The sequence below is a fragment of the Caretta caretta genome, chromosome 6, assembly GCF_965140235.1.
Source record: "Caretta caretta isolate rCarCar2 chromosome 6, rCarCar1.hap1, whole genome shotgun sequence".
Taxonomy (NCBI): Eukaryota; Metazoa; Chordata; order Testudines; family Cheloniidae; genus Caretta; species Caretta caretta.
The window spans coordinates 86076438-86096012 of NC_134211.1; the positions used below are offsets into that span (position 1 = coordinate 86076438).

At 43.7% G+C, this 19575-nt stretch overlaps 1 protein-coding gene across 1 annotated transcript; it reads right to left on the reverse strand.

The window, feature by feature from the left end:
• Window positions 1–14793: 14793 nt before the first annotated feature.
• On the reverse strand, window positions 14794–16970 carry NKX2-8 (NK2 homeobox 8). Its single transcript, XM_048854614.2, has 2 exons — window positions 16698–16970; window positions 14794–15741 (listed from the first exon to the last, which is right to left on the reverse strand). Exons 1-2 carry the CDS (start codon window positions 16858–16860, stop codon window positions 15209–15211), a joined length of 696 nt encoding a protein of 231 aa, XP_048710571.2. The 5' UTR covers window positions 16861–16970; the 3' UTR covers window positions 14794–15208.
• Window positions 16971–19575: the final 2605 nt, after the last annotated feature.

The window sequence follows — 19575 nt, forward strand, 5'->3', positions numbered from 1 at the left end:
TTCAAAGTAGACACAGAGCAGGGCACATAAACTTTTCAAAAACAATTGTGCGTGATCTATTTGTTTCTAGTCTTGTCTGTGTTTGAATGTTAGACAGATTCCATATCTTTTTTTTTCCCCCCTCGTAACAACGATCAAAACAAGGCATGGGCCAGAGCTATATAAATGAAGAGGAGGGAAAGGAGATGTACTACCTGAATGGCAGGAGTTGGCTCTGTTGGGCCCCATTCTCAGCAGGGATGGTCTAACATTTAATAGAGCTACACCGAGCTGAGGATCTGGCCCATTATGCCTATGAAGACCAGAAGCAGAGCTAATACCTCCACAGGCTTTTGTGGGGAACCCATCACCAACAGCCCTTTCTACATCTGTATAATGGGCATACTATATGCTCTGTCCAGCACAGCCCTCTAGTAGCTGTTTGGTGCAGGGGGTGAGGGAACAGCTTTGCTCCTGCCCAGCTCAGAATTCCTGTCTCTGGGAGGTGAACATAAGTGGTCCTCTTTGTATTTAGGAAGCACTAGGTGCCAAATTGTTTGCCTCCTGCATGGAAACTGTGGTGAGGGAAAAGCTCCATGCTTCATTTCCCATCCCCATAGGGCACCCACACCTGGGCAGCTATTAGTTTGGCCTGTGGAATAGAGTATTTTCAGTACCCCACAAATCAAAAGGTTGGCAAAGTTGTCCTCACTTCGGCCAGTCTCTGTATCTCTACTGAGCTAACACACTTTGGCTCTCTTAACTGAACTCTGCCGTAGAACAGATAAAGGAAACGCCTCGTTGATGGGACAATACTTTCCCTCCTGCGCTACTGAGCAAACATTCTTCAAGCAAGCCATTTACCATAATCAGTTCTCAAATGCATGTATTATATAAACGCTGGGGATGGAATCCATAGCTCCCTTTGATCTGCATTCTCAATAATTGTGCTTACCAGATGCAGTGTTTCCTTTGGAACTTCAAAAAGTTTCCTGAGCCCTTTGATTATGACTTTATGGGCCAACATTGTAAAGTGTTCTCAAACAGCCTCTAACTTTGCACCCATGAGGTGTTATTTTTTTTAATATAGTGTATTAACAATGTACAGAAATAAATCACAAAATGGAGCATGTAAATAGACTGGTTTGCATCTTCCAGGTCAATTGGAAAAGAAACAAACCCAGAATATAAAATAAGATTCCATTAAGAATTTCCAGAAGGTGTTGCTCTACTTATGTTATTTACTGTTATCAGTTAGCATTGCAACAAACTCTTAATTTACATAGTCTTTATTTAAAATAATAAAGGGCTGGATTCTGCCTCGCTCATAGTGGGAGGCTCATATGCAGGTTCATAGTGGAAGGGAATAAGGAGCATTCCCCATCTTTGTATGACCTACATAAGGGCAGGGTGAATTCTAGCCCCTCCACCCAAGGGAGTTCAGGACTGTGCCTTCCCTACTCCCCTGGGAGAACAGGACATACCAATAGGTGAGGGAGGAGTAGTTGGAGTCCTGCCTCCACATCCCTCATGTTCAGGCCAGCAAAGCTGGCTGACTGTGTGCCTGCCTGGGGAAGTAGGCTGCACCCCAGCAAGGAGTGGAGTAGTGTGCATGCTCCCTTACATACTGCTCCTTAACAACACAAGGCTTGTGGTTGTACAAGCTAGTCCAAAATTATGACTAACGTCCATTCACGTCTAGGTATGTGTATGCTGAAGCTGGAGGTGTAATTTCCAGCTCGGGGAGACATACCTGCACTAGCTCTGAGATAGCATGCTAAAAATTGCAGCTATGCTACTATGTCATGAGCAGCTGGATGGGCTAGTCACCCGACTACATCCCATGCGAAACCCGAGGCATGGTGGGTGGCTAGCCTGTCCCACTGCTCAGGCTGCCTCAGCTGCTCTGCTCAATCACTGCAAGTGTGGGTGTGTGTGCAACTGCTTGAGCTGGGAATCACACCTCCATCTCTAGTGCAAATGTAGCCTCTGCCTTAAGTGATTCTAGTGCTTCTTCTATTCAATTTCTAAGGCACTTATTTTTTTTCCTCCTGACTAACTTTTCATTTAAATTGGGTGTGTGCAAAACCTGTGTGTGCGCATTAGCACTGCTTTGTGCACACTAGCTAGGTAGTCGTACCTCTGCCTGGTATGTTTACATGCCCACTGGCATTCACAGGTGGGGTTTTGAACACACAAGGAACACATTTTGCAGGCAGCTTAGGGCCTCCCTTTGAAACTGTAGTGTTGCCAATTCTCATGATTTTCATCATCCGATGAAGTGAGCTGTAGCTCACGAAAGCTCATGCTCAAATAAATTGGTTAGTCTCTAAGGTGCCACAAGTACTCCTTTTCTTTTTGCGAATACAGACTAACACGGCTGTTACTCCGAAACCTGTCATGATTTTATCATTCTCACAATATTTAGTGTGGGGTTATTTTTTGTTTGGTTTTTTTTTGCCTTAGAGCGCCAGTTCCTGGAAACATGTAATCACAAGAGACTCTCAGCTTTCATTTAAAAAAAAGCCATACTTTTAAACCAATCCCACGACTTTTGAGGCTTGATTCATGTGGTGTTTTGGGGTTGCTGGGTTGTGTTGTTTTTTTGTATTTTTAACATTTGCGCTTGGTGATACTGAAAATGAGGCACTGACCTTGTAAGACCGTGAGCATTTAACCAGGCATCTTCCCCAAATATACATTCACAGGAATATCAAGTGTTTAATGCAATCACCACCCTTAAAGTTCCTGACTAAAAAACCAGTTTCACCTACAACATGTGACCGACTGTTTGACTTGAGGTATCAAGGGCTGTTGTTATTTAAAAACTTCTTCTGTCACAGATTGTCTTTCACAAATCCCCATGGTGAAATGGATTTTTATGAATCCGTCATTTCATTGATAGTTTTGTGGGGGAAATGGGAATGAGTATCAGAGGTGAGTAAGATTACTGGCAGCACCATGTCCCAGGAGAGAGACAGATGGCAGAGCAAGATTTCAGGCAAGTCAGCACAGAGTGACCCAGCAGTATTTAGTCAATTTCTCTCTTATAGTGTAAAGATTCCATTGTTAACTAGTTTAGTTTTTAGTGTGTCTGGAACTATTGACACTTTCACATACAATGCTTTTCAACTTTCTGCCATTTCATCTGTTCACTCTACAGCAGGCTTCATCAGAAAGGGATAATGAAGCAAATATCTTAGCTGCTGAAAACAAACCTGTCAAAACATACCCTCTGGGAAGAGAACATTCCAAATACTGGCATGTGTCTTTCATATTGGAAGTTTACAAATTCACTTTGACCTTTAATACCCTATTTCCTGTGGAATCCCTTATGTGTGGCATAAAACCTTGAAGAAAATTATACTGCTACTACCGTCTCTTCCTCCAAATCCCTCCTTAAATTTCACTTCCTTCTGTGATGCCTACACAACACTGCCAACTGATAACTGATAGGCAGGGGCACATTTGTATGAAAATGTGCTGATATTCTCATTCCCGCCCCCCGTATATATCCATACACACCTCCACTCCCCCATCGGTTTGCTTCAACCACTGATTGGTTCTTGTTACTAATCTAGTTCCTCAGGGCGAGGGCTGTTTCTTTACTTCATGTGTACAGCATCTAGCGCAAGAGGACCCCTTGGCCTGACTGAGTCCTGTAGGCCAGGGATTCCCAAACTGTATGCAACACACTCCTCTGGGGTATGTGGGAGAAACTGTGTAATGGTGGATTTTATTTATTATTTTATGTATTGTATTTTCATAATAGACCATTCTGATAAAGCTTTAAAACTCTGTGGGAATTTGTTATATAAAATATTGTAGTTAATTTACTTCCAGCTGAGAATGAGAACAGAGATATACGGCTGTACATAGCCCTCTCCTCCAATCACCGTACAGTATGGGTTCAGTTGCCCAGCAACTGTCCAGTCTAACTGAGCCCACAACTTAGTCAGGATCTTTTTTTGGTTGTATGTGTCACCCTATAACAATATCTGTATGTACCAGTGCAATATGGACAGAGGGCTAAAGACAGATAGTGTTAAGAAGACCACACAACCCTGTATCAGTGCTGAGAAGGGTATGCGTATGCAGGCAGCTGGTAGATCTGGAAGGGAGTATGCAATAAGAAAAGTTTTGAGCACCACTGCTCTAGGTGCGACTATATTATACATATAACTGGTGGAAAATTTTCCAGCTGAACTCTCCTCCATCAGACAATGCTGACTTGACAGAATTGACACATTCCATGGGAGCTTGTGGATTCTGTCTAAGCTTTTGGTGGAAATGAGGCAGGCTGGCTGGCAACCCAGCTTGCCTGCTACCTAGCTGGCTGTGGAGGGGGCACCAAAACAGATTGTTTTGTTTCACCAGAACTTCCACAATGTTGACATTTAATTCCCATGTGCAATTAAATAAAATAAGGACAACTCAGAATTTCCTGGAAAACAGAAATTCCCTTTTCTGGCCAGCTCTAATTATGAATAACAAATCATTTAAAAATCAATTTTAGAAAATGGTATCAAACGGCACTTTTCATCTCCAAGATTCGCACAGCAACAAGACTGAATCAATGTGCAGCTTAACTCCCAAGATCTCTCCCCTGCTGTTGTTATCACTGACGAGGAAGGCAGTGTTGTACGTGCAGTGCATGATGGACAATTTACTGTGTCTTGCACTCTAGCTGCAGGTGCATGATTTTTCTGAAGAAATGATGACTGGATCAAACTCATTCTGGCAGACACTCTCAAAATCAGAACCCCTTTCACTCAGTAAATGACCATAAAAAGGCTTTGAAGACGACAATAAAAAGTTATTTAATTCATGTTCAAAACAGAAACACCTGCCAAGCCAATGTACTATTTTTACATGATTGGCTTGTACAGTGACAATAGTGAAAAATGCAAAGTGTTGCTGCTATGAGAAGCTATTGGTCTAATGCTGTAGCAAGCATAGTCAGGGGTAAGGGGGGTAACGGGGAAGGCAGAGACAGAGAGAGCTAGAACCGCAAATACACTTCCTCGGCCTCCTGCTCGTTCGGTTATTTCTACCAGCTGCTGTAAGACCTTTTACTGGGCTCAATCCAGATATGCTCTTAGCACCCACAATCCCCAACAATGTCAGTGGGCTACATCTTTATCCTGTTTTATGAGGGACTAAGAGGCACTTTCTAAGGGAGAAATCTACATTAGCAGGGCTGATCTGGCTGCCCCAGAAGAACGGGTAAAGCTGCTCAGTGCAGCTCTGCTGTAGGATCTTCCAAAACTGCTGGAGGGGTAATACAAATCCTCTCTACATCCTTCTTTCTCCATGAATGTTGACTCCCTGTCTCACCTGTGGAGATACAGTAATCCCCATGGAGGAGTCGGTGGGTGGGAAGCCTAGCCAGAGACACCCCCGCAAAAAAAAGGTTAGCTGGTGGCTTAAGGATGGAGAGGACTCTGAAGCACCCCCTTTCATGTGGGCTGCCTTGGAAGGGGAATTTCCTTTTGCTCAAAGGCCTCACCCTATTTCCCCAAGGCAACCTTGTTTCTACTTCAGATGAGTCAACTGGCTCTGTAGACTTATTCTACTTGCACACATGTGTATGTTGGAGGAAACACCATTTCCCCTACTCTCCAGACTCTCCATTGCCCTATATATAACAATAGGGGCTAGTGATAGGCATTGACAACTCCTCTGGGGAGAGGATGAGGATAAGTAGCCACAGAGCATGATGGTTGGTGGCTCCATTCTCCCAGTGCTAAAGGGTTACAGTTTAGTCAAATGGATGTTTGAGTGCTCAGCAATTCTCATGAATAAGCAATTAAGCTGTGGGTGGCTTATAGCATCTGGGCCTGATGCTGGGCTGCTTTCAGCCTGCACTCAGTGCAGCCCCGAAGGAGTGGATGGAAGACCAACATAGTTTTAAGTAACCTCTGTGGTTCTCTGATTCAGGGGCCAGACAGTGACCAGTTTGAATCCCAGCATAAATTAGAGCAGCCTTGGGGCTGCCATAATTTGTAGTGGATGATAACAGGGGCCATTCTGACACCTAGAGATCATAAGAGTGTATGAAGGGCCAGAAGGGATCATTTTGATCATCTAGTTAACTTCCTGCATAACACAAGCCATAGGACTTTCCTGAATTAATTCCCACTTCAAGTCCAACTGTGATTGAACTACAGAATGTCTCTTAGCAAAACATCCAATCTTGATTTTTAAATGTCCAGTGGTGGACCATCCACCACAATCCTTGATAAATGGTTAATTACCCTTAGTGTTTTAGAAATTGCACTGTACTTATAGTCTGAATTTATCTGATTTCAATTTCCAGCAACTGGATTTGGTTATAGCATTCTCTGTAGACTGAAAAGCCCCCATTATCAAATTTCTTTAGGTATTTAAAGGGTGGCTTGTCAGTCTATAACCTTCTCTTTGACAAGCTAAGCAGATTGAGCTCCTCGAGTCTTTCACCAGAATGGATGTTTTCCAATCCCTTAATCATTCTCATGGCTCTTCTCTGAACCCTCTACAATTTATCAACATTCTTCTTGAAGTGTGGATACCACAACTGAGTCAGAATTCCAGTAATGCTGGAAGTATACACAAACCTAGATGAGCTATTAAATTACCAAACGGGAACCATTTCACTATCATCACTGAATTTTAATGTGAAAACTTAAAAAAAAAATCAAGCTATTAGATTACTTTGAAATAGGAAAAAAGTAAATTAATTTCTTCAATAGCCAAATGCTAAAATAATTGTAAACATACAATTATTATAAGAGCTTTTTGTAGAAGTGGTCATGCAGATTATTCAATGGGGATATGAATTTCACCTGATTGTCACATTAGACAATATCAAAGACGTTAATGTTAAATCTATTGGACTAAAGCTATAGTAAGGTATAAGATCCTGATTCAAATGAAGGGGAAGAATGAAATAACTTTAATTCTCTACCTCTAACAGAAGAAAAACAGACAAACACACCATGAAAACGTCTGCAGGGGAAGAAGAGGGAGGAGAAATTGTGACATAAGATATTAAACAGTAAAGTTAACAAAATGCCCTGAGATTGGCAGAAGAGAAGTTAAGAGACAGAAAGGGATAGCAATGTCACCATTACAATTGTACATAGTGTTGTGCCAAAGGCAATGGGCGTGCAGGGACATTAGAAAACACAACATCAAGATGATCTGTGAGAAACTGCTGGGAAACAGAAAAAACAAGAACGAGCTGGCAATTTCTGCCAAAATAGCAGCAGCAGCAGATGTGTTTTTGGAAGAGTAGCGGTAGACCACCTATCCTAGAAGGATATGGTGTCCTGCAGACAGCAGAAGTGTTCAGTTGGCAGCTCTACATGAATGCATGCAAACAAACAAGAGCAAAAAAATCAACTCCTTCCCGAAGGGTATATTGCTAGCTGTGGGCATCTTTCCAAACCAAGTTGCAACCTGTTTGGGAAACTTCACTTCTGCTGGGAATGTTTGGAAAGGTATGAGCATGTGATGTAGCTATAGAGGATATTTGATGCATATAGAAAACTGGCACTAGTAAAAGGGAATAAAAAATCCATGCAAGTCTCTACAAAAAGATACAGTAGATATGTCTCATAACAATGCAATCAAAATGTTTTGATTACAATTTTTAGAAAGAGACAAGAAAAGTGATTGGGATATTTGGTGACTAACCTAATGTAAAAAAATAAATACCGTAATGGTAGATTCCTTTTCTTCAAATGTTCTTTTAGTGTAAGAAAGATATTATTAAATTTGCTACACACAGTATGTTGTTGTACCAAAATTAATGTCCAATATAGCAAAATTAAATAATATAATTGCACACATTAATATAGTTTATAGAAAGATGAATTTCTTCCCTTTAATACATATTCAGGTCATGGACAGACTAGTTTCTGTATTAAAAAAAACTTACATTACATATATTTGTAATATCTTTTTCCAATTATTACTAGGACTGGCATCATAAAAGTAGATACTACACACCTGTAAGAATGAACACAATAATTCTGCAGGTATTTTACAGGTCCAGTCTATTGGCTTTCTAGGATATTGCAATCAATGTGTGTCCTAAATTAGAAATATAGTAGATCCTAAGCATCCATTCCATCCTTTTGTACCCAGGTCATCTTAGTATACAGGTTACCTTCAACAGAAGAAAAACTAAGTGAGAAGGAAAGAGCAGTAGTCACATATGGAGTCTAACATCTAGTGCCATGAAATATTTTTGGGATCCTATGCCATGGCTTTTGTAAAGGCCAAGAAAGATTTCTTATCCTCCACAATATTGTCGGTGAAGTCCCAATCAGTGGAAATGTTCTGAGAAGTGGACATTTTGATTAATCTGGGTCTCCTGCAGTCAATGACAGAGTCAATATTTTCTCACTGTGAGGAACTCCAGAGATAAGGACATTCCAAGGACATCCTGCCCCCCCTACAGTGAGAATGACACTATTTTACTTACCTATTGCTTCCTTTCTTCTGTGTACTTTTGTTCTGTTTTCTTCTAATGATTTACTCATGTGTACTGTTGTTTGTCTATAAATAAGATCAGTCAGATTCTGGATAAATCATCTGACTCCAGTGAGAAGAGACCTTTCTGGTGAAATAGAAAACCTAGTGGTTTGTTTTTTTTCTCAGTGGATTTTGCCCAGTTTTGCTCATGAAGAGTGTCTGTTTCAAATCTTCTGACTACGGCCTGTGAGATGGAGTCATTCTCCACATTGCTAGTAAAAGAAAACAGGTGTGGGGACTCTTGTTGGATCAGATTGTTACTGTCTCTTCATGGGAGGACTAGGTTCTGGCTTCACTCAGATGAGTGCTTTCCCAACTCTTGCTCAAGAAACTCTTGATACTGACAATTTTGCCAGTTACTGTCATATATATAATCTTCTCCTGTTTGGGGGGAAAATGGTTAAGAAGGCTGTGGAAAAGTAATACTGGTGTAATCTATCTACAGTACTCTGATTTTTCTTGTCCCCTGTCAATCTAGGTGTAGGTATGAATATGGCAAGAAGGTACATGCTCCCATAGGTCAATGATCTCTGCCTAGTGATAGACAAAGGCTAGTTGTCCCTGGTGAACTGTCAGCAGCTTTTAATGCCATTGGTCAGAAATGTTGTTGATCCACTCTCCTCTAGTACATTACTCCTACTACAGTTTCATGTTTTTGAGTGGGCCCCATTCCTTCCCTTGTGGAAGATTGCTCAGCTGATATATTTGCTCTCAGATGAAGTTCTGTATTGCCCCTTTTGTGCAAAATATGAGTAAAGTCACTAGGTGATTAAATGAGAATGTTCCAGCCGACATGGCATCAATGATTCCAATGGAACTTGGTTATACCTCTGACCTTCATCTGATCTAGATGATCTACATCTGATTTTACATGGTCTTTGCTTTACTGTTGTCTGATCAAGACAGAAGCTTGGAAGAAAGCATTCTAGCTGAAGCTCAATGCATTTAAGATGGAAATGGAAGTAATGCTGGTGAGTCAGGAGAAACATCTAGAAGAGAAGGAAAACAGAGTATCTGGCCTCTAGGTTAAGGGATGTCAGAGTACTGTTAAATAAGGCTCTCAGTCTGAAATTCATGGGATCCTCAGCTGTTCCTGGATTTTCAAGTAGCAGCAGTAGCTAGAAATGCTTTTTCCTATTTGAGTCTGGTTAAGAGTTTTTACCTTACCTTTTGGATGTGGCTCTCACCACTGCTATCCCAGTTTCATTACCTCCAAACTGGATTAGCGGAATGGGATTCCTCTGTAGACTACACAGAAATTTAAGCTATTGCAAAATAACTTAATTGGAGTATTTAAGACTTGGGCTCCTCTGTAGACTACAATAGTTACCAGTTTTTTTCTGCATGCAATACAAAGCCCTGCTGTTTCCCTGAGTACCATTTTAGCAATTGTGATCAGCTGGGATATTCTCCCTAACAGTCCTCAGGTTGCAGCTCTAGGGAGCAGGAGGCAGGGAAGTTAGTGGAGAGCCCTCAGCTCTGGAATTTGCTTCATTCATAACAAAGTCTGAGTTTGTTAACCAAGACATAGTGCGAGACTAACCTATTCACTGGAGCTTTCCCCAAACAAGTGATAAGGGTAGTGAGTTTCCTTTGTGGGTTGAGGAATTCTGTTTTGGAGGTGACCATTGTCATTTTTTTTATCTTTTGTGGTGTTTTAAATGTATTGAGAATGCAGCCAGAGACTATTAATAGCCACATACATAATCAGACAAATACATAATGCTGTAATAAACCATACCAATAGATCTGCGCTGAATAATATATGTGCACATTTAAAACGATTCTACATTTTTTGAAGGTTAATTCTAGTGAGTTGTAATACCTACGGCGCTAGTCCAGAGTCAGTAAGTTTTGCTAGTGATTTCAATGGGAGCAGGATCGGGCCCTTAGAGAGCTAAATAAGAATAAATATCCAAGAAGGATTTCTGAAGATTTTAGCAATACCAATTACTGATTCAGTATCACCATTAAAAGCCTGATTCTGCCACTTTTACTCATTCATTTCAGTGGGACTGCACGTATGTTTGAGAGAGCAATTGATCTGGGGGCCAGATTTTTTTAAAGTATTTAGTCATTAAAAGATGCAGATAGGCAACTAGCTTTTTCTCTGCATGCAGAGTTGGAATTTTAATTTTACCTGTCAGCAGAGGCCAAGTTTGATGCAGAATAAGACTGAAAGCATCATCAACTTTCCTATTAGAAAACACTGGAAGGCGGAGAAAGATTCAAATCAGATCTACATCTCTCCATCTAATTACAACTATCTACATATATAAAAGATGAGTTAATCATTGGTTAAGTTAGCAATTAACACAATATAGAATTTTCCTTACAGTGACTATATAAAATTTCTGATTTCAAATTTTTTCTAAGGAGGAGACTCCTTTCTTGTCAGTCTCCAACCTTATCCTTTTATCAAGTTGATGGCTTCCTGAGTGGTGTGGTTGTTTTTTTTTTATATATTATTCCTCTTTACTACATTTAAGATGCCTATTTTTTGTAAGGTCTCAGAGTAGCAGCCGTGTTAGTCTGTATCCGCAAAAAGAAAAGGAGTACTTGTGGCACCTTAGAGACTAACATATGTATTTGAGCATGAGCTTTCGTGAGCTACAGCTCACTTCATCGGATGCATGCTTCATACCTAGAGCCTTCCCTTTACTTAGTTTGAAGTTCAATGTTCTTCTAAGGTAGACATCACACAGGCATTAAAGTAGCTCCTATAAGTTTGCTGACCTTTATATGATCACTATTCATTAGAAAGCCTAACTTGGCTATTTTAGGACCAAATTCCTTTGGCAAAGTGGAAGGGCTGCTTTATTTATTTATCTCCCTTTGTGTCACAGACTCACGAAAGCTTATGCTCAAATAAATTTGTTAGTCTCTAAGGTGCCACAAGTCCTCCTTTTCTTTTTTGTAATTTATTCCTGCTTTTAATTAGATGCAGCAATTAAATGCTGTTTTATTACACTACATTTTGCCTTTAAAGTTTTCACTGTGCAACCATCACCATCATTCACTTCCACAAATCATGCAACCTTGTACCATTCCCTTTAATAATCTGTGAATTATGCCTTCCCTATTAATTTGAGACTTTTACCGTGTTTAATGTTGCACAGAACCTATATCTTATGTGCACCCAGTGCGTATTTAAGACAATACATTAGTTAAATGACTCCACTGCAGTCTGTTTGTGACACAAAGGGAGATAAATAAATAAAGCAGCCCTTCCACTTTGCCACAGGAATTTTGTCCTAAAATAGCCAAGTTAGGCTTTCTAACCAATAGTGATCATATAAAAGTCAGCAAACTTATAGGAGCTACTTTAATGCTTGTGTGATGTCTATCTTAGAAGAACATTGAACGTCGAATTAAATAAAGAGAAGGCCCTAGGTGTCAAGGGAATGGGCTCTGGGATCGATTATTTCAGAGGTGCCCTCTCTGGGTTTTTTCATTTCAGATAACTAAATAGTTCCGTTTTCACATCGGCTCGTTCTACAGAATTGTGTAGCTGAGAGATAAAATGTAAAACACCATGTGCAGTTTCAAACATACCTTTGACAAAGTCTATTGCTTGAAGCCTCTGCCCCTCTCCCCTCCCCCCAGCAATCATTTATTATAAAGGGGTTTTATGATACAAATTTGATAATCTCCCATACACATTGGCACTGTTCTAATTGGAGTTGTAAGCCCATAAAATTCGAGCCCTTTGTCTTCATGAAGGCCACAAGGTTTTAAAAGATACCATTGTCCTGCCTAAAACCCATAAAATTGTCACTAGGGACTGATTAAACAGTCCTGAATCGAAACAGTGCGGATTTTGTCTAGGTCCTTTTCAAGCATAACAATGCTCTTTTCAACTCCCAAGACAAAAGGAGGTTTAAGGAGCCATTCTCTGGGAGATTCTTCTAAGATAACCCCATCCACATGGAAGACAAGGTGGCCAGCAGCTGAGACAAAAAGGGGGGGGGGAGGTGGGGAGAGAAGGGAGGGAAGAGAGGGGGGGAAACAGGTGACGAGACAGGGCCATCCTGCGTGCTCCATCCAGGCCACACGAGCCCTTCTGCACCGCACTCTGCAGCTCACTCCGCCACACGTCCTGAATTTACCAGCCGCACCCGTTTCCTCCCTGCGGGCTGGGCCCAGAGCGGGGTTTGTGGGCTTTTCTCGGTGCATCTTTTCAGGGGCTTGGAGATGATCAAACAGCTGATCTGAGGATTGAAAGGGGGCGTTCGCCGCCCAACTCACAAGGAGAGTGCCAGGAGAGAGGGGGCCGGGCACGGCTTGGAAATCAGAAAATAAGTCTCCTGAGAGGCTAATTTCTTCATCCAAAGCCTGCTAGGGCTAGAAAACGAGTCTGGGACCTGATCCCACTCAGTCGAAGTCAGTGGTTCGACCCCCGTTGACTTAAGAGTGGAGTTGAATGGGGGACCTATAGGGTACCTCACCGGGCGCTTCTTAGGTTAGACAAAGCAGACACACAGGATCAGAATTAATCCCACACTGAACGAAATCGGCGCCGCTTCTAGGACCGTATCGCTCTGCTGGAAAGTTGCCGCGGTGCCGCGCTTAATGCAGATAACTGCCCTCACCGAGCGGGTGTTTGGGAGGGCTGCAGCCTCGGAGTGACACCGACAGCAGGTGGTTGGTCCAGGTCTGCAGACGTTTTAAGGCGCATCTAGCATTTTTAAATCAATCAAATGATTTTCGGTTGGTGGGTTTGTTATTTCAATGGGTATTTAGCTTAAAGACCGCTGGATCCTGCTCCTGTCTACCAATGCTTGTGGGGAAAACAATCATTTCACTCATTCACACTGGTAAATCCTGCCATATCCCCTTGCTACAATGGTATTAACTGAGCAGCCTCCTTGGTGACGTATCCTTCGTGTAGGAGCTGACAGAGTTTGAAATCATAGTAAGCGAAACCCATGTAGGAGAAAACTGGCCAATTGTTTTAAAAAGATAGATAAGGTGTGTGTGTGTGGGGGGGGGGTGAGTTGTTTCCACACAGAATCATAGAATAGGAGGGTTGAAAGGGACCTCTGGAGTTCATCTAGTCCAACCCCCTGCTCAAAGCAGGACCGATCCCCAATTTTTGCCCCGATCGCTAAATGGCCCCCTCAAGGGTTGAACTCACAACCCTGGGTTTAGCAGGCCAATGCTCAAACCACTGAGCTATCCCTTCCCCCATACCCGTCCTTCTCTACTTGGACAAATTAAATTGCACTTTAATTCCCCCTTAGCTTGCCAGTGCCGATTCTTTTAAAATTAAGACTGACCCTGTTACAACTGTCCATCGGCAGAGCAAAGAGGAGAGGTTTTAGGGGTAAACAGCCACAGCCACGCATTTTAACTTCTCTGGCGGCTCTGATGTGAAGCTCTTCTCTCTGGCAGCTAGCCTCAGGCAACGTGTGTAGACGACGTGCATCTTGCTCCGTCAAATATGTCTCTATTTTCTGTGCAAGACGTATGGGTCCCTTCTGGGCCATTTACTCAGACAAAGCTCCGGATGAAGCGAAAAGGGAGTTTTGTCTGAATCAGGACAGGGCTAATATTCCCAAGATTCCTGGTGGGGCAACTGCTTGTGTTTGAAATGAATAAATCCAATAGCATCAAGCCATTTGTATGTTACAATAAGATGTATTCGTTTGGCCTTAAAAGGCATTTTCAAATCTGTGGTTAGCAAAGGGACATGAAGCGAAGGAACGCGCACTTATTTTTGATCATTCTTGCCGACTAAAAATATTACAGATATACGGGGAGCTGTAAGTATAATTCTGAAGATTTGCTTGAAATGCTGAGACGCTCTAGCCTGGATCTTGTTTCGAAAAAATTGATGGAAATTGGTTAAAAATATGTCCGTGCAAACGTGGCTGAATTGCAGTAGGTATCATACTCTGTAGCTGGAAACAGAGATCGATAAAAACCTAATCGGGAAATAACAAGCATTTAATACATCAAAGCAACATGAGACCTCATTAGACTCCAAAAAAACAAAAAACAAAAACAAAAACAAAAAAACACCAACCAACAAAGCCCCAAGTGAGCGTACAACAGACTAATTTTAAAAGGGATTTTTTTGGCGGGTCAGGTATAATAACGTCATCGGGTTTAAAGTTAGGTGTTTGTAGCAAACTTTGTGTGTTACTGGAGCGTGAGGGTCAAGTATAATGACAAACATGTAATTTATTTAGCACATTTAAGAGAATCTTACTCTTCATCACACAACAATGAAGCTAAAGGTGAGCGCGAATGTTCAAAAAGACACTTGTCCTGGCGGATTTTATTTGCCCCCCAAAATCGGTTTATTAGTCACTGGAAGAATAATCTATTTCAAAATAAACTATTTTAGGTACAAACCACTATTGTATGTATTTATTTTACACATAGCTTTTCGCATGGCAACAGGAGTCGCATAGGATTTACAAATATTATCCCTTTCTCGTCCACCCTCTAAAACGGATGCCCCGAAAGGAAAACAAAACACACCCCTGGCTAGCCATGCTCACAACGTGCTTTAAGAAAACAAAACAGCCCTAGGCTGCGTCCCAAATACCAGTCCACACTGATGTGGATTCGCCTCCCTTGCGGATCCACCTGCAGTTTCATCCCAGAATCTTGATTTAGGAGCTTGGGGCAACGAAATTGGCTTGATTCTTGATCCCCTCGCCCCACCCCCCTCAGTTTAGCTCAGGAAGGTTAGGCAGCATCACCAGTTCCAGGAGACGATGGCAGGGTGTGCTAAGTGCTGGTAGGCCGGGAAGAGGCTCAGGGCAGCGGCGGAGCTGGGCTGGAAGGTTTGGTAGCCTTGGATTGCGAACGCAGTTTGTGTGTTGCAGCCCGGCTTGTCCTGCGCCGCCGCCGCTCCCGGGCTGGGGGTACAGCTCTGGCACGGCTTGCCATCCCTGACCAGCACCGGCACCATGACTCTCCTGAGCAGAGGGGGCTGGGGGAGGTCGGTGCTGCAGGACCCCTCCGTTTTAGCCCTTTTCATTTTGTACCTGTGGTTCTGGAACCAGATCTTGACTTGGGTGGGGGTCAGGCTGAGCAAATGGGCCAACTGCTCCCGTTCCGGCGCCGAGAGGTACCTCTGCTGCCGGAACCGCCTCTCCAGCTCCAGCGTCTGTGCTTTGGAGAAGAGCACTCGCCTCTTTTTCTTTTTCTCGGCTTCCGAGCCGTGGGGCGGGTGCGATCTTTGGGTGGAATCGGGTAAACTCGTTTCTGGACCGCTCTCATCGGAAGCTGGGGACAGCAACAACAGTGGCAGGGTTAGAGGGAGAGCAAGTAGCCGCCACCAGCAGGATCCGGTACCTGTAGCCCCACAGATAAGATGGGGAAGGGATGCTGGTGTGAGCAAGGTGCTCTTGGGACATTCTGATCAGAACAGTGAAAGTCACCATTGTTTAAAAGCCCGAAAGAATTCTGATAGGAATCAGGAGATTCTATCTAAAATCCCGATTTGGGAACAAATTAAACCGAAAAGATCGGATTGCCTTGCGTTTCCACGTGCCATAGCTGTACCGTGTGCAAGATCGAATCTCTGTATACAGTATGTACAATATGTAAACCCTGCAGAGGTTCATATAATCTGTATATCGGTGTGCCGTACGGTTATTGTAACAGCTATCATGTTTCTTTCAATAACTGCTGTTCCTGTATCTCTTTTCTTCTGCAGCTCCGAAGCATGGTTCGGGGTGATACGTTATTATTTATGATACATGCACAGACCTTACACAATCTATAAAAGTTACAGCTTAATAATAAATACACGGATACTTGTGTAGATGCGTGTTTCTACACACTCGGATCCTATTAGGCTACATACTGTTTCTATTTTGTACATGGGTTCAGATGGAAAATTGGAGCACGTGTATTATTAGATTTGGAACCCCTCCACTACATATAGAATTGCAGCAAGGAAAGAGAAGGACAATTCTGATAAACTTTAACGCTTATGGTGTGTATATATGTGAGCATTTACATACATATATATGCGTACAGGTAGACCGATATATCTTCAGATCTCATTAACTATACCTATATGCCCTTAAGCGTGTTGTCAGTATTTTCCTGCTGTTTTATTGCCGCAATTCAACCACTGTTCTCCAAGAAGTCCAGACTGGCTCCTGCGGAGTGTTGGATTGGCCCCGGTAAAAAGGTATTTTACGCTTGCGATGTCCTGTTTATTTCATACTCACACAGATAATGGTTTCTGTCGCTTTCGATCCATTCCCCGTACGGCGAGCTGGCGTATTTCTCTGACGGGTGGCGACCAGAGTCCTGCTTGATGTTGTTAGCATCCTGCTCCGGTAAATCCAAAATGCTCCTCACCGTGAAACTGATCCTGCCAGCTGTGGCCATTGTAGGGTCGGTCGCCTTTGCCACAGACTCCCTCGGAGCTTGGAAATAACTGCGCCAAGCTACTCGGGAACCTGCGGACTCAAGGGGATGCTGGCTCCATCCCAGCCGAAGCCCGAATATTAGTGTCGTTTACAGAGGTGTCCTGTTTATATAAACAGTCCTCGCCGCTGCAAACACTGCCCGCTTTCAGACCGTCCCTGTCTGGGGGATGCTAAGTACCTGAATTAGTCAAGTGCTAAAGCTCTAATGGGAGTAGGTGTAACCCCGCCGAGAGAATAACCCGTTACCTCCCAAAGACAGCAGCAGGAAACGGGCTTCATCATTACATATTCTGTCTGATTAGCCCAAAGTGGGGACAGATAATGGTAATTGTTAGCAGTGAATAACATCTTGGGTGGTATGTGGCGACCAACAACCGCCCCCCTCCATCCACCACCAACGCCACCACCGTCCCTGCTACGCGCAGGAACATCCCCAGAGCTTGGCCAGCCCCCCGCCCGCCCCCACCCCAGGCAGGAGTTCATTCATTATTGGTTTTATTCCTGGCCTTCATTGGGCTCCCTCACCGCAGCCCATGCAGCTAGCCCCCAGGCCCCTGGCAGCTTTGCTCAGCCACTGGGGGCTGTTTCACACCTCCAGCCGTTTGTTTCCACTCGAAAAAGGGGTTCGCTCCAGGAAAGGGCTTCACTCCCTTCAGGGATCGATTTGGCTGGCTGCTCCTGCTTTCCCAGGGGCTCGTGTAAACCTGGGGGGGGGGGGCAAAACCTTTCCCGAGAAATAGCCAGTTCCGAAAGCGATGCGCTATTTTTAGCATCATGTGAGGATGCAGTGCTACGAGGTCTGCTCTCTCAAGCCAGGCGCTGCAGGGACCGAACCGCCTGCCGCTGGGGAAGCGCGGGAAGCGAGCAGGCGCAGAGTGGGGGTGGTTTGTCGCAGATGGACACAGTGTAAAAGGGACGGGGCCAAACAAGCGCAGGAGCAAAGGCTGGCTCCGAAGCAGGTCTGCTCCGCACTGTGCGGCAGGGCGTGGCACTAAAACGCAGCGGTTGCATCCGCCAGCTCGACTTTCCTCTTGTGTGTCCCACTCTTGGTACCTTGGAATGCATCCGATGAAGTGGACTGTAGCTCACAAAAGCTCATGCTCAAATAAATTGGTTAGTCTCTAAGGTGCCACAAGTCCCTCTTTTCCTTTTGTGAATACAGACTAACACGGCTGCTACTCTGAAACTTGGTGCCTTGGGAATTTTCTCTGGCCTCCACCCTGCCAGGCTGAAGTCATCAAGGGTGTTTTCAATGGACTTCAATGTGCCAGGCCTTGAGAAGGCTTCAGGGTAGGAAGCAAATGTAGCCTTTCCACATGTCCATTCAATGTAGCCTTTTCACAGGTACGTCCCCTCAGCGGGTCCCAGTGAAGCCAGTGGGCATCGTCTAATTCGTGCAAACTGGTATTTTGATAGAGACTTGAGGGTCAAAAAAGAGGCCCGGTCAGCTTTTCATACGTTAAACAGCAATATTATAGGCCTGAGACTGTCGGCCTTGAACTGCATGATCGAGCCATAAATAATCGATGTTCACCAGTTGGGGTCAACCCCGGTGCTTCTAGTTTAAATCGGTGGGATTATTCCCCGTATTTCCATCTCCTCAAACCAAGTGATGGTGGCTCGCAGCCCAGCCAGAGCAATCCCACGCGGATGTGAGTCACAAACCGCTCTCCCTGCCTAGGGCGAGCTTATCTCCAAGCGAGCCCCATCCGCTGGAGCTGGTGTCGCACCCAGGACGGGGAGCCCTATAGAAATAAACGTGCAAGTCTGGCTCCTGGTAAACAGAGGCAACAGGAGCCCTTTACAGGCCAGGCGGCACCTCGCTTTCCCAAGCAGCGCTCCTTTCATTTGGACCGCGTCAAAAGTACAAACAAACTTTGTACAAACGGCCAGATGGGTTAAAAAGTGTGTTCCGGGTTATGCCTCTGAAACATACACGGTCATATTTACATACTAGTTTAATCTCTCGCTTGTAACGTTTCAAATGGGCCTGTATACACACCAAACAAATGCACCAGTACCCATGATATTAACCCCCCGGCCCCCCGCCCCACTGCTCTGGGTATGGCTTCTGGAAGCAGTTGCACTTGATAGGGAAAATGTAAACAGAGCGATAATGGCAAGGGAAGGAGACAGATTTATATCTGACAGATTTGTGGGCTAGATGAACAGGGCCCACAGCTCCCTTTGGCCAACTTCCTGCATATTTCTTGGAGACTGGACAGGCTCCATATAAAAGATTCCCAGGCCATGATTATTGGAGCCACCTATCAAGCGTGCCTGGTGACAGTAGTTATCTTCCCTGTTCCAAGATCAGCCTCCCAAACGTCCTGGGTGGTCGGACCGAGGGGAACACAAATACATGCCAACTGCTAGCCTGTGAACAAAGGGGAAATGTAGCCCTATGTCCTGGACCTGTTGGAAGCATTTGTTCCAGTCAAGATTTTGCATTTGTTCAGATCTGGAATAATAGGTGATTGACGCCTCCTCACAATGTTCTTTAACTCTCCGGGATAAATCGGAGCTTGTTTCTTGTTGTCATGGTTTTCAATAGGGTTCAATGGGATTTGAACCACTATCGACTCTGCTTTCCGTCTACTGCAGCCTAGTCCATACAAATTTATTAGTTATGTCTTTTTAAATGAGATTAAATTGAAATGCCTTGCTTTCCCTC